This window comes from Lutra lutra, chromosome 16 (assembly GCF_902655055.1).
Source record: "Lutra lutra chromosome 16, mLutLut1.2, whole genome shotgun sequence".
Taxonomy (NCBI): Eukaryota; Metazoa; Chordata; class Mammalia; order Carnivora; family Mustelidae; genus Lutra; species Lutra lutra.
Window position 1 is genome coordinate 16,141,636 of NC_062293.1, and position 15,900 is coordinate 16,157,535.

Sequence of the window (15,900 nt, forward strand, 5' to 3'; positions counted from 1 at the left end):
TACTTCTAAATTTACTTTACTGAATTCCTTATTTTGTTCAATGTCACTGTCATCCACCCAACTAGCCAGCTCAGAAACTGAGGTGTCATCCTTCATTCCATCCTTTTGCTCTATCTCTATACCTGATCAGTAACCAAATTCTATGGATTCTATATCCGTAACAGCTCTTCTATATGTCCCTTCCTCTCAAGTCTCACAGAGAATGATTTACTTCTGCCCTTTATTGTCTTTTGCCTGGATAATTACAACATGCTCTCTCACTAGTTTCCTTGACTCTATTCTTGTACATGTACCTTCATCTGTCCTTTATACTTCTGCTAGAGCAATATTTCTTTTTTTTTAAAGATTTTATTTATTTATTTGACAGAGAGAGATCACAAGTAGGCAGAGAGGCAGGCAGAGAGAGAGGAAGGGAAGCAGGCTCCCCACTGAGCAGAGAGCCCGACGCGGGACTCGATCCCAGGACCCTGAGATCATGACTTGAGCTGAAGGCAGAGGCTTAACCCATTGAGCCATCCAGGAGCCCCTAGAGCAATATTTCTAATATGCAAATCTAATCACATAGACTCCTGCTTAAAACCCTGGAATGCCTCCCCATTCTGTGCAGATCAAATTCATACTATTCTACTAGGTATTCAGGGTCCTCCGTGATTTATGAGTCTCCTATGGCTGTAACAAATTACCAAAAACATGGTGGTTTAAAACAATACAGATTTTTTTCTCTTATAGTTCTGGAGGTCAGAAGCCTCAAATTAGTTTCACTGAGCTGAAGTCAAGGAGTTAGCTGGGTGGTTCCTTGAGGAGACTCTCAGGAAGAATCCGCTCCCTTGCCTATTCTATTTCTAGAGGCCACTTACACTGCTTAACTTATTCTTCTTCTTCTATCTGCAAAGCCAGCTGTGTAGCATCTTACTTCTGTTGTCACATTGCCCTCTTTTTCTGCTATCCACTATCACTTTGCTTCCCGGTTTTAAGGACGCTTGTGATTATATTTAGCACTCAACTGGATAACCAAGGATAACCTCCCCATCTCAAGACCTTAATCACACCTCCACGGTCTTTTTGGCTATATAAGGGAACAGCCACAAGTTCTGGGGATTAAGACCTGGATATCTTTAGGAGCCATTACTCAGCCCACCATGTCCCACTCTTATTCTCTAAGTTTATTTCTTGCCAAACTCCCGATAGCATTTATGCTTTAGCTACTCCAGCTTTTTTCTAGTTCCATAAAGTATCATACAGTTTCTCATTTTTGTGGCTTTTATTATTATTTTTTTCCCTATTAGGAATGCCCATCCTACTCTGACAAAACTGACCTAACTTTTGAGGATGTGCTCATGTGTTGCCCATTCTATTAAAGCATTTCCCAATTTCTCTTCCTCGGGTGCAAGTGACCATTCTTCCCCTTCTTTACTTTGTGTAGGTTTTTAACATAGCACTGATGACATTTTACTGCATTTATTCATATGTATTTATAAGTTTTTTCCTTGGTCCAGCTAAATAAGTTCCTGGAAGGTTGGTTTTTGTTGATTCACACTTGGGATATATAGATGTTGAATAATGAGGTAATAAAGATCTAACCCACCTGTAAAAAGATTTCCTTCATCCATTACCACATTCACGTCAATCTTCCCCTCCTCTGTAAGATAGAATTTTATGTGTAAAACAATAATAGAGAGAAATAGAAGACATAAAAGTCATCACTGAAGTACAACACAAAATTCAGCAAATTTTAATGATTTGCTCTAGAATTTTATCCTATTTTCTTATTAAATGGAAAACATGGAAAGACAAAGCCCTGATTATGAAAGAGATACTTAATTTCATACTTCTAACCACAGTTTTATTCTATTAAGATAAGCTCCACATAGCAGAGCACTGGGCTGACACTTAAAAAAAAAATAGCCCCCTCAGGGCATCTGAGTGGCTCATTTCATTAAGCGTCTGCCTTCAGTTCAGGTCATGGTGCTGGGGGGTCCTGGGATTGAGCTCTGCCTTGGACTCCCTGCTCAGCGGGGAAGCCTGCTTCTCCCTCTCCCTCTGCCTTTCCCCCGTTCATGCTCTCTCTCTCTTTCTCTCAAATAAATAAATAAAATCTTAAAAAAAATAAAAATAAAAAGTAGCCCTCCATTTTCAGATAAGGAAGAACTCCATTTTATTGATTATGATGCTGAATAGCATCTTAAAAGGGGCAAATGTTTCAATAGGAAAGATGGGACTTAGAGCATTAATAATGTCTATTTCTGTACTAGAATGATAGGTGGCACTTAGCTGAGTTCTTCCACTACCCGCACTCATGATATATTTAAAAAGCTTTGATCAATCTAATTGAAATTTAATAAAATTTTTTTAATTTTGTATTTTAAAAATCTTTATGTTGTATTTTCCTCTTAAATGGGGGATGTAGAAAGAACAGCTTGAGATTGTTAGTGCCTCACAGGAAAATGTCTCATCCATTCGCATGTATTTCAACTAGTCCCACAGAAGACTTAGGATAGTCTTTTTTTTTTTTTTTTAAGATTTTTATTTATTTGACAGACAGATCACAAGTAGGCAGAGAGAGAGACGAGGAAGCAGGCTCCCCACTGAGCAGAGAGCCCGATGCGGGGCCCGATCCCAGGACCCTGGGATCATGGCCTGAGCCGAAGGCAGAGGCTTTAACCCACTGAGCCACCCAGGCGCCCCTTAGGATAGTCTGAAACAGGTCTGTAATGCTATTTCCTGTGGGCTCATTGACCTAAAAAGTAATACTCAGGGAGATGGCTGATACTTTCACAACCAAAATCCCTGTTGTGGTATTCCAGTAAACTTTCAAGATACCTGGAAAATATAATAAGAAAAAATACCTCCATCTGGGGTGCCTGGGTGTAAACAAGCACTTGTAAGGACAGGCTCCATCTGCACTGTGCCTGTCGCCTGCTGGAGTTTCCATGGGTGCTTGTTTTCTAGAGGTTGTCACAGCATTGTTTTTTTTTTTTTTTTTTTTTTTTTTTTTAATTTTACTGCCAGTATAGTTAATATACAGTGTTATATTAGTTTCAAGTATACAATATAGTGATTCAACAATTCTATACATTACTCAGTGCTCAGAATGACAAACACACTCCTTGGTCCCCATGGAATGCCTTTTTTTTTTACTGGAGAATTTCTATATATCTTCCGACAAGTCTTTCTCCAATTCCCTACTTGGCCAACTTAGCTTTTCCCACCTTTAGGATCTTATTGAATGCATTTTTTTTAAAGATTTTATTTATTTATTTGACAGAGAGAGATCACAGTAGACAGAGGCAGGCAGAGAGAAAGAAAGAGGGAAGCAGGCTCCCCGCTGAGCAGAGAGCCCGATGCGGGACTCGATCCCAGGACCCTGGGATCATGACCTGAGCCGAAGGCAGCGGCTTAACCCACTGAGCCACCCAGGCGCCCCTGAATGCATTTTTAGTATTATAGCACAACCACATAGTGTTATGATGACCTGTCAGCATATATGTCTCCTTATCAGACTGAGTGAACTCCTAGAGGACAGAGAATCTGTCATCTTATTTTTATATTCCTAATAGGTATGTATATTAGGCACTCAAAGTCCACTGCAGGAATTGATGAGTTCTTGAGGACTGGGCCCTTACCTTTCTGGGTTTTTTTTTTCTTATGTTTCTACACACTCTAAATATACTCTCAGAAATTCTCATATATGAATGCCAAGTTTCACAGTAGAAGCAGCTTACCATCAGCAGGCAGCTTGCTGAGCAGGTCAAGGTATTCCTCTTCTTCCAGGTCAAAGCCCATACTTTCCATGAAGGGTCCCAAATTATTAACATTAAGCTCCACTCCTTAGGGAACAAAAGGATGGGAGTGAGAGAAGCAAATGATAATGATAAAGTAAAAAATGCCAGGCGTTATTTAGAGGGAGTACAATCAAAGAGTAATAAATTTATTTAAAGGAAAAGAGACAGCATGGGCATCAAGAACAGAATCTGTTCCTCCTTTTTGTCCAGAGGATTATAGCTCTCATGAGACATTTATAAGGAGAAAATGAAAGGATTAGGCAATCTGTTGATTCTGGTAAGACACTGCCTTTATAATCCTACTCCAAAAATAGGACTTGAAATGATAAAGACAAAAATAATTCCTTTTAATGTAGTTACGTTAAAAGTTGTAAACGGCCTGCCTCACTGCCTACTTGTGATCTTTGTCTGTCAAATAAATAAATAAAATCTTTAAACAAACAAACAAACAAAAAATAAAAAAAAAACCCACTACTGACTTAAAAAAAAAGTTGCAAACCATGAGACAAGAATACTTAATAAATAAATGGGTTGGGTTGGCAAATTTGTCATCACCAAAAATTAATGTGGATTTTAAAACCTAAATGTAAACCATAAGGAGTCTCAATTATACCTGACTGTTCACTTACCTTTGAGAGACCTTATGCCATCCAGCAATCTATGCTTATACAGTTTTCCAGCAGCTGTGGGATAGAACACAATAAAGTAATTGGTAAGGGGACCTGTTGTAATAATTCAAAACATAGCAATTTCAGAAAGGACAACTCTTAAAGTTTTACTCATTTTTTTTTCTGTTTATATTCCAACTTAAGAGTTAGACCAATGGCAGAAAGCTCTTAAGAGTAATCTACCCACTTTATGATTTGACAATTGAAACAGTTATTGGTGGTGTCTTGCCATACTTTTTTTTCATATCTTTTCATCTAATTCTCATTTCCTACTCCTTTGCATAAGGTCACACACATTAATGCTCCCAAGGGTAAGAGTAGATCCAGTGGGACTCATGAGTTAAGAGATGGATGAGTTCTGAGCTAAACAACCTGATGGCCAGAATAGGACATCTTTGAATATTAGCATTTAACATTTCTACATGTTTTTTTGTCCAGAGGATTATAGCTGATATAGATGATATCAAATGGATATTGTTTTAGATATTTTCACTGACAAGCCCATGAAAATAAATTCCACAAGGTAATCCCTTAGTGAGCTCTCTCATCTGTTGCCATCATAGGCTTCATATTTTACAAAAATTCAAATATAGATTTCTATTCCTACATAGATGACGCACTAGTATGAATTCCTGGCTCCTTTCCCAGAAATCAACCCTGAAGAAACCGAAGTCTGAGCAGAAGCTTGGATTCTAGGAATGAAGTGAAAAGCCACAGCGACACCAGTGGGTGATGGAAAGCTGTCCCGGTGTGAGTGTATGTGCTTACAGCCTAGAGTGGAGGGTTTACTGGTAGTGCAGTTAAAGGACCAATTAGGGAAATACTAAAATAAACTTCTGCCCTCACCTCTCTGTACTATGATTCTGAGATTACCATTGCCTACCCCTTTTTTTCTACAGAAAGTAGCAGCAAAACCTAGACCCTTAGTGCAAGTGGAAGGTAATATCAGGGCAGCATATAAACCCTTCTGGAGAGAGGACTGGACGTATACAGGTGAAGACTGACAAGCTGCCTCAGGTATATTATCCTCCATCTCTCTTCTCAGATCTCTAGAGCTGCTGGATTACAATCTGTACAGCTTGCCTTCTTCCAGTTCTGCTCCTGAGTTTAAAGGTGAAACTGACCAGAGGTGGTGCCTGGAACAATTTCAGATCAGGAAAATGATCAACAGTATTTGCATCTCTCTGCCCTGGGGCTCATTCCTTCCCTTTTCCCTTCTTCTTAAACCCAACAGGCTGATGTGGAACAGAGCTTGACTTTACCCCCTGACCTAAAGCACATTTCCAAACACATTAATGATGCCCCGAGAACAAGGGCGCACAGGACCAAAGTAACTCATTATCTGAGGAATACCACTGCTCCAAAAACAAACCACAAACGAAGAAACAAATGGAATAACATATTCCATTTGAATAAGAATTATTGGAATTAAAGGAATATAAAATAAGCATGATAGAGGGGCACGCACCTGGGGGGCTCTGTTGGTTAAGTGTCAGACTCTTAATGTCAGCTCAGTTTACAATCTCAGGATTGTAAGCCCGAGCCCTGCGTTGGGCTCCCCACTCAGTGGGGTCTGCTTAAGATTCTTTCCCTCTCTGTCTGCCTCTACCCCTGCTCCTGCTCTCTCTCTCTGTCTCAAATAATGTTCCCTAGCCACTGGACCTAGTGTCATCTTGCTAATTAGTCTGTAGCTCGTCTGTGGTTCTTTTGTTCCTTTTTTCCTTTCTCGCTGTCTCCCTTTGTGAACTGGTGATTTTCTGTCAGTGATATAGTTTGACTCCCTTTTTAAGTCTCTTTTAAGCTGATAACAGCTTAATTTCCATTGTATACAAAAATTCTACCTGTTTAATCCCTCCTCACATTTTATGTTTTTGATGGCACAATTTGCATTTTTAATATTGTGTATCTATTAACAAAGTATTGTAGCTATAGTTATTTCAAATACTTTTGTCCTTTAACCTTTATACTAGAGTTAAGTGGTTAACACATGGCTATGGTGCACATTAGAGGATTCTATTCTGACTACGTACTTACTTTTACCAGTGTGCTGAATATTGTCATATGTTTTCATGTTACTTATTAGCATTCATTCATTTCAGCCTGAAGAACTCCTTGAGGCATTTCTTGGAAGGCATGTCAAGTGATAAACTTCCTCAGCTCGGGGTTGTCTGGAAATACCTCTTCCTCATTGCTGATGGACAATTTTGCTGGACTTTAATGTATTCTTGGTTGATGGTTTTTCTTTCAGCACTTTGAATATATCATCTCACTCTCTCCTGGCCTGCAAGGTCTCTGCTCAGAAATTTGCTGACAACCTAATGGGGGTTTCTTGTAAGTGACAAGCTTCTGTTCTGCTGCTTTCAAAATTCTCTCTTCATCTTTGATTTTTGATACCTTTATTATATTATGTCTCAGCAAAGGTCTCTCTGGGTTGAATTTTTATTGGCAACTATGAGCCTCATGAACTTGGGTGTTCAAATCTCTCCCCAGATTTGGGAAGTTCTCAGCCAGTTAAAAAAAAAAAAAAGCTTTCTGGTTCCTTTCTCCTTCTTTTCTCCTTCTGGTACTTAAATTATGTGTAGATTTTTTTCTGTTAATGGTGTCCTATAAGTCCCATAGGCTTTCTTTATTCCTTTTCATTCTCTATCATTTTTGTTCCTTTAATTGGATAATTTCAAATGATCTTTCTTCAGGTTCACTGATTCTTTTTTTTTTGCTTGGTTCAGCTGGGTTTTTAAGCTCTTTATTGAATTTCCCAGATCAGTAATTGTAATTTTCAGCTCCAAAGTTTCTGTTTGGTTCATTTTTACATTTTCCATCTCTTTGTTGAACTTCTCATTTTGTTCTTGTATTGTTTCATTTCTTAAATTGTTTTTCTGAGTTCTCTTATAGCTGAGTATCTTTAGAACAAGATACTTTGAATTCTTTATCTTTATAAAGTATCTTTAGAACAAGATATTTTGAATTCTTTGTTAGGCAATTTGTGTATCTCCATTTCTTGGGGGTCAGTTACTGGAAGTTTACTGTGTTCCTTTGGTGGTGTCATGTTTCCCTAATTCTTCATGATCCCTATAGGCTTGTGTGTGTGTCTGTGCATGTAAAGAAGCAGTCTCCTCTTCTAGACTTTATGGACTATTTTTGGTAAGAAAAGATCTTCGCCTGTTTATAAGGTTATACTTGAGTTACAACTCTCGGTCTAGCAGTGTGGGGTGCCAAGAGGGGATATGTGGTGGCTCCAGGTCTGCGGATATGTGGTGTCTTGTCTGCTTACATTTCTGGGATCCATGACATCAAAAACTGCACATTTTTTGGTGAGAGCTGTGGGAGATCCAGAGTGGCTTCAGGGGCTTTTGGGGTTCTTAGAAGCACCCACAGGTCCAGTGGCTAGGGAATAGGGAAGGTGGTAGTGGTGGCTAGGGCTAGTGGTTTGGACATGCTCAACTGTGGGGGCTGGCGCAGGTGCATCTATAACAGCAGGGGCTGACTGCAGATACACTCCTAGTGATGAGGCTGGCTGGCTTCTGTGAGCCCAAAAACCTGTGGAGTGAAAACTTCAGTGGCAAAATCTGCAGGAAGTCTGCAGTGGCTGTTTTGACAGTTGGTTTCTTCAGCAGCAAAAGCTGCTGGGATCCTCTGTGGAGCAGCCTGCTGGGGTCTGTAATGAGGTCTTCAGTGATGAAAACTGGGGGTTATTTTTAGTGTTTGCAAGGGCTGCTGAGGTTCTCAGCAGCAATAACTGTGGGAGTCATTTCCAAATGGGGTCATTTGCAGATAAGGCCACTGGGAACTACTGTTGCTCCCACTATGTGGCTGATACTGGGATCCCCTTCCCTTTTTCTTTGCTCTTAGCCATCTCTAGATGTCTCACTTTCGTTGGTTACTGGGTGGAGTGAAACCTAAGCAGGTCCTTTGTGTAGTGCCCCAAAAGTTTGGGGAAGCTGGTCATACAGCCCACTCTCCTTTTCTTGTGAGGGGAGCTCTTTTGGGCTGGAGAGTTCCTTCTTGGCAGTGAGGAGTACTGGTCTAAGGGAAGGGATGATGTAGGCAAAACAAAACTGCTCTTTTTACCCCCTTTTTTGCGATCATTTTCAGGGTTTTTTGTTTTTTGTTTTTGCTTCACCGTGTTGCTTAAAGTTTTTAAGTAGACTCCTGAGGTCTCCCAGGGTTGTTTTCATTTGTGGATAACTGTCTATTTTAAAATTTTTAATTAATTTATTTTTTAAAGGTTTTATTTATTTACTTGACACAGAGAGAGAGAGAGAGAGACAGCAAGAGAGGGAACACAAGCAGGGGTAGTGAGAGAGGAAGAAGCAGGCTTCCCACTGAGCAGGCAGCCTGATGCGGGGCTCCATCCCAGGACTCTGGGATCATGACCTGAGCTGAAGGCAGATGCTTAACCAACTGAACCACCCAGGTGTCCTCCCAAAGTAGTTTCTTAAGAAATGATATTTACACAGAATTTTTTTTTTCTGACATTCTTCTCAGAAAATGTCTTATTTTGAAATATGTGAGAATATGAATTTTATTCTCATACTTGATTGATGTTTTTAGTAGGATATAGAATTCCAGGTGGGAAAAAATTTTCTAATAATTTTGAAGGTATTACACAATTGTCTTTCATCTTCAGGAGTTGTGAAGTCTAGTACCATTCACATACCCCAAGCTTTCTAAGTACTGCTTCTTTCTTTTTGGAAACTTTTTAAATCTCTTTCTGATATTCTGATATTTCACAATATACTCTGGTGTGAAATCTCTTTTTGCTCCTTGTGGTATATACTTGGTGAGCCCTTTAAATCTAGAGTCACATTCTTTCCAATTTGGAGATTTTAAAAAATATGATTTATTTTACAATTTTTTCCTCTGTTTTCCGTTTTGTCTTTTTTGGGAATTCTTCTATTATTCAGTTGTTGGATTTCTAGGATTAATTTTCTTATCTCTTTCCCTCCTTGTTTTTCATCTCCTTTGTCTTTTTGTTCCAATATTCAAATTCATCCTCTAGCCCTTCCACCCACTGTATTACTAAATTTCTTTAACTTTTTTCCCAAAAAGCTTTAAAATTTTTTAAAAAGATTTTATTTATTTATTTGACACACAGAGAGAGATCACAAGTAGGCAGAGAGGCAGGCAGAGAGAGAGGGGGAAGCAGTCTCCCCGCTGAGCAGAGAGCCCGATGTGGGACTCGATCCCAGGACCCTGAGATCATGACCTGAGCTGAAGGCAAAGGCTTAACCCACTGAGCCACCCAGGCGCCCTAAAAAATTGTTTTTAAAGTGCTCCCTTTCCACAGTGCTTCCTATCTTGCTGCTTGGCCTCCTTTTCTTGTTTCGTAACTAGGGATTTTCTCATTTTTCTGAAGATATTAGTTAAAATTATTTTGAATTATTTTTCTCCTTTCTCCTTTGACTACAGTATTCCCCCACTTATCTGCAGTTCTTCTTTCCCTGGTTTCAGTTACCTGTGTCAACTGCTGTCCGGAAGCAGATGGCCTTCCTTCTGATGTGTCATCAGAAGTCCAATAGTAGCCTAACGCTAAATTACAATGTCTACATGATTCATCTCACTTCATCTCATCATGTAGGCATTTTATCATCTCATATCATCACAAGAAGGAAGGGTGAATACAGTACAATAGGATACTGAGAGAGACAGAGAAAGTCACATGCATGTAACTTTTATTATAGTACATTATTATAATTGTTTTATTTTATTACTAGTTATTATTGTTAATCTCTCACTGTGCCTAGTTTATACATTAAACTTTATCATAGGTAGGTATATATAAGAAAAAACATATATGGAGAGTTTGGTATTATCCATGGTTTTAGGCATCCACTGGGAGTTTTGGAACATTTCCCTCACACATAAAAGGGATGACTGTATTTCCTCCAAGTTCCTTCTTTGTTGCTAGTTCTTACTTCTGTCTTTTATATCACAGAATTTTCTTATACATCATACGATTCTTGGTGAGGTTTTTTTGTTTTAGTAGCACAAATGTCTTTTCATTGCAGGTTAGAGATGTCAGTATCTGAATAAAGGATATTGGAATTCATTTCCAGCATCTAGGGAGGCCGGTGGGAGAAGCTGACTTGGAAAATCTCACCATGCAGTATGTTGACTTTTACTTAGTCTCCCTGTTTCATTAGAAAATTCACTCCCAAACTTGGCTGTGTCTGATGTCCCAGAATCTTTCTAGTTTAACCTTTCCAGAGAGTAAATGTCTATGTAGCATGGATAAGAAATACTTGCTTGACTGTGGAGTGAGGAAAGGGATCTGTAGATCACATTGCTCTTTTTAAAGCCTTTCTACCAATTCTTCTATTTTCAACCATACTCACATTCCTGACTTTGGAGGTAACAGGTGCCTCCACTTCCTGAGCATTTTACAGTTTTGTGACATGAAGTGGCTACCTTTTTTTTTTTTTTTAAGATTTTATTTTTGAGTAATCTCTACACCCAACGTGGGGTTCAAACTCACAACCCTGAGATCAAAAGTCGAATGCTCTACTGACTGAGCCAACTGAGTGTCCTTGAAGTGACCTTCTTGTTTGCTTCCCCTTTCAGGCTCAGTTTTCACCTTTTATGGTCTTTCATCCATTTCCTATTTTTTGAAATTTAACTGACACCTCTTATCTGCTACAATGTTCTCTACTCTTCTCTTAGTTTTTGCGGATTATGCCTTTTTAAATTTCTTTTACATCTTTTTAGTATTTTAGGAAGTCGTAAAGATAAATGCAAATATTAAAAAAGTGCAGTGTTTATCCAGAAGCTCAAAATATGTATCTCTGTCTTATCTACTCAACCAGATTATGAACTTTTTAAGTGCAGAGACTCTTTTATTTTAAGCAGTAAGATTCTGGCATATATCTCTATAGTTCCTGAATCTAGAAAAATGACTTAAATATAGAAATTATTTTAATAAACATTGCTTGGTTTTTGAAATAGAAAATCTAATAACTATTATCTTTATATTTAAAAAAATTTCTATTTCCATAGACATCATTTTATTATCCTCACCATCATCATAGATAGACATTGTTATTAACTTATTTCATAGATTATATCTGAATTATTGATCAGACTGAGTCAAATTAATAAAGTGTTTCTCCACATTTTGTGAATGTGTACTTGGAACCTCTTACCATCAAAATTTTCAAGCTTGTTTGAAGTAATAACCACTCTGTGAAGCCTTAGACAATCCAGGGATAGTTGGTCAATATCTCCTTTGTACTTTCACAGCAATATAGATATTATTAATATTAGAGCACATATCATAGTGCATAGCATTTGTGTTTTTGTTTTGTATGTGCTGCCCATTTTTACACTGAGTGATTTTAGGATGTGGACTTTGTTTCCTTCATCTTTGTAACTCAGAGCCCAGTATTATGTCTAGTATAATGGCAACCAATTAACTTTTACTGGGTGTATGAATACCTCATTGGCAAAATAAACACTCACCATCAAGTGGCAAACTCTTCATCAACACAGGGTTATCCTTTAGCCTGAGTCTTAACCCTATGTTTCTCAGAATATTTTCCAGGTCTTCAGAGTTAACTTCTTCCCCTTAAAAAATAATACAAAGGTAAAAGCCCAGATTTCAAGCTTTAAGTCATCATCATCATCAACTATGTTTGTGTAGCATCATTCTCAAAAATAGAATAAAGCTCAATGGAAACCTTAAGTGTCGTCTAATTACAGAAAATTAGGGAGATTCAGAAACAGAACTTCTTTTTTAAAGATTTTATTTATTTATTTGATGGAGAGAGACACAGTGAGAGAGGGAAAACAAGTAGGGGGAGTGGGAGAGGGAGAAGCAGGCTTCCCGCTGAGCAGGGAGCCTGATGTGGGGCTTGATCCCAGGACCCTGGGATCATCTTGAGCCGAAGGCAGATGCTTAATGACTGAGCCACCCAGGTGCCCAAGAAGTAGAACTTCTTTTTGGTAAAAGGGGGCTCATCAAGGTACAGTATGAAGAAAGTTGGGTGTTCTAACAGCCCACTAAATTAACTGGTGTAAATAATTCTGCTAGCATGTAATATTTGCTCTATTGTTTTATTTTTGTCTAAATTATGAGCTTGTTCACATGGTCATATTACCTGTACGTGTAATCTGCCTTGGCATTTCACTATTAGAATAGTAGAAAATAAAATTATATTATTGAAAAACTCTAAAGAACATAGGGGTTGTTATTTATGCATTACCCTGCGGCCTTTTGAATAAGATGTAGGTAACAACTGATTACAATAATGAATAACATTTAATTTATAAGGTTGTTTCTTTAGTTACATGTACATTACCAGTTAAAAGAAATATGATGACAGGATTAATATATCATGGATAAAATAACAGAAAATACTTTAAAAATAACTTCTTAAGTATTAAGAGATCATTTTTATTATGCCTTATCATAATTTCTTCTCACTCACCCAGAAGTTCACCCACTTCATCCAGAAGTTTATCCAGTTTAACTCTTCTCTCCCCTATAAGGCAAGACAAAATTTAGATATAGTCCTGCTATGAACTGAATTGTGTCCCCTCAAATTCATATTTTGAAGCCCTAACCTCTGATATGACTATTTGTAGATAAGGTCGTTAGGAGGTAGTTAAGGTTGTGAGGCTCCAATCTGATAGGATTGTGACCTTATGAGAAGAGGACGATACCCCTTTCTGTCTCTGTCTCTCTGTTTCTCCCCCTGTCTTTCTCCACCTTTTCTATTTCCCTGCCATGTGAAGACACATTGAGAAGACAGGCTCTGCAAGCATAGAAGAAAATCCCCCTCAGGAACTGAATCAGCTTGTACACTGATCTTGGATTTCCCTGAATCCAGAACTGTGAGAAAATAAATTTCTGTAATGTAAGTCACAGACTATGGTATTTATTTATGGCAGCCCGAGTAGACTAATACAGGTCCCCATTACATAAAATTCTTAAACTGTGGAGTAAAGTATAAGGATTTATCAGTTGCCCAAAGCTGTTCCCCCCCCCAATTAGATATTTTATTTTCACACTATAGAAGCACAAGTTTGAAAAAAGAAAAAAAAAGCTAAATATGGTAGATACGTCTGTTCTATTCATTCAACTTTTCCTTTTTGTGTTCCTCATTTACCAGAATGGAAGAAGAGAAATTATTTTCATTTTTTGTTTTTTTTATGTCAGCTTTATTGAACTATAATTAGCCAATAAATTTGTAATATATTTAAGGCATACATCATGGTAATTTGATATATGTATACATGAAAGGAATCCCCCACCTAGTTAACTAACACATCTATCACCTCACATATTTATCTTTTTGTGTGTGTGAGAACATTTGAATTTTCTACTCTTTTGGCAAATTTCAGTTATATAATATAGTGTTATTAACCATATTTTACATTTGGTCCTCTGACCTTGCTTGTCTTGTAGCTAAGAGTTTGTGTCCTAATGTCATTTTGTTAATAATTATTTTCTGGCTGTTTCATAATTCCTTTGATCCTTTCTTCTCTTGGTCTTTTCCTTTGTAATTTGATTATTTTCTTAGTGGTATAGTTAGAGTCCATTCTCTTTATCTTTTGTGTATCCACTATAGGTTTTTGCTTTGTGGTCATTACGAGGTTTACATAAAACTTATTTATAACAGTCTACTTTAAGCTTATAAGAACTTAATGCATACCAAAACTACATGTTTTTACTCTCCCCCTGTTTTATAAAGCGTTTGTTCTTACAAATTATATCTTTTACCTGTGTATCCACTAACAAATTAATGTAGTTATAATTATTTTTAATATTTTTGTCTTTTAATGTTCATACTAGATTAGTAAGTGATTTATCTTTGAATATTACATTAGAATATTCTGAAATTAACTGTTTACCTTTAGTCGTGCAATTTATATTTTCATATATTTTCCTGTTACTAATTAGCATCCTTTAGTTTAAATCTGAAGAAGTTCCTTTAACATTTCTTGCAAGGCTACTCTAGTGGTGATGGACTACTTCAGCTTCTGCTTATCTGGATCAGATCATGATCTGAGTTGAAATGAGTCAGGAGCTTAACTGATTGAGCCACCCAGGTACCCCTGGAAAACTCTTTATCTCTCTTTCAATTCTGAAGGACAGCTTTGCCAGGTAGAGTATCTTTGGTTGGCAGTTTTTTTCTTCCTACAGTTTGAATATATAATGCCATTCCTCTCGAGCCTGCAGAGTTTCTCCTGAAAAATCTGCTGATGGTCTTATTGGAGGTGGGGGGGTTCCTTCTATATAATACATTTTTTTTCTTTCTACATTTAAAATTCCCTCCTTCCTTTTAACTTTTAACAATTTAATTTTAATGTATCTTAGTGTGGCTAGTTTTGTTTCATCTGATCTGGAACTTCCTGAGCTTCCTGGAGCTTCATGTCTGTTTCTTTCCTCATGTTAGGTAAGTTTCCAGGCATTATTTCTTTCAATAGACTTTCTGTCCTTTTCTCTCTCTCTTCTCCTTCTGGGAGATATTGTGAAGTATGAATATTTGTTCACTTCCTGGTAGCCCATAAATCCCATAAGCTATTTTCACTCTTTGTCATTATTTTTCTTTTTGTTCCTCTGTTTGGGTAAGTTCCACTGCTCTGTATATGAGTTTGCTAATTCTTTCTTCCACTGATCTAGTCTGCTGTTGAACCCCTCTACTGATTTTTTTAGTTCAGTCATTTTATTCTCCAGCTCTAGGATTTCTGTTCGGTACTTTCTTGTGTTTTCTATCTGTTGAAATTCTCACTTTGTTCATGCATTGTTCTCTTGACCTCAGTGAACATCAATTTTATGATCATTATTTTGAATTCTTTATCAAGTAAATCAATTATCTATTTCATTACGGTCTGTTTCTGGAATTTTATCTTGTCCTTTGGAACATATTCTTTTGCTTCTTCATTTTCCTTGACTCCACTGGTTTTTGTACCTTACATAAAAGTGCTACCTCTTTTATTCTTAAAATTTTTATTTAATTTCAAGTTTTTATTTGAATTCCAGTTAGTTAACATACAGTGTTATATTAGTTTCTGATGTACAATATAGTGATTCAGCACTTCCATACATCACCCTGTGCTCATCACAAATGCCCTCCTTAATCCCCATCACTTAGTTGACCCATCCCCTCACTCCCCTCTCCTCTGGTAACCATCAGTTTGTTCTCTATAATTAAGAGCCTGTTTCTTAATTTGTCTCTGTCTCTCTTATTTTTTTCCTTTACTATTTGTTATGTTTCTGAAATTCCACATATGAGTGAAATCCTATGCTATTTGTTTTTTTCTGACTTATTTCACTTAGCATAATACTCTCTAGCTGCATCTAGCTCCATCTATGTTGTTGCAAATAACAAGATTTCATTCTTTTTTATGGATGAATAGTATTCCTTTTAAAAATATATAAATTTTATACATATATATATGTATAACACATCAACTTTATCCATTCATCAATCAATGTCTTGCTAGACTGG

At 37.4% G+C, this 15,900-nt stretch overlaps 1 protein-coding gene across 7 annotated transcripts in view; it reads right to left on the minus strand.

The window, feature by feature from the left end:
* EFCAB3 (EF-hand calcium binding domain 3) overlaps positions 1-15,900 on the minus strand; it is a 249,031-nt gene that overhangs the window by 83,870 nt on the left and 149,261 nt on the right. For all 7 annotated transcript variants that reach the window (XM_047708870.1, XM_047708871.1, XM_047708868.1 and 4 more), the window contains 5 exons: positions 12,874-12,927; positions 11,906-12,010; positions 4,412-4,465; positions 3,723-3,827; positions 1,586-1,639 (listed from right to left, as the gene is read on the minus strand). In XM_047708870.1, the coding sequence (XP_047564826.1) occupies positions 1,586-1,639; positions 3,723-3,827; positions 4,412-4,465; positions 11,906-12,010; positions 12,874-12,927 (372 nt within the window). The remainder of the gene's footprint in view (positions 1-1,585; positions 1,640-3,722; positions 3,828-4,411; positions 4,466-11,905; positions 12,011-12,873; positions 12,928-15,900) is intronic.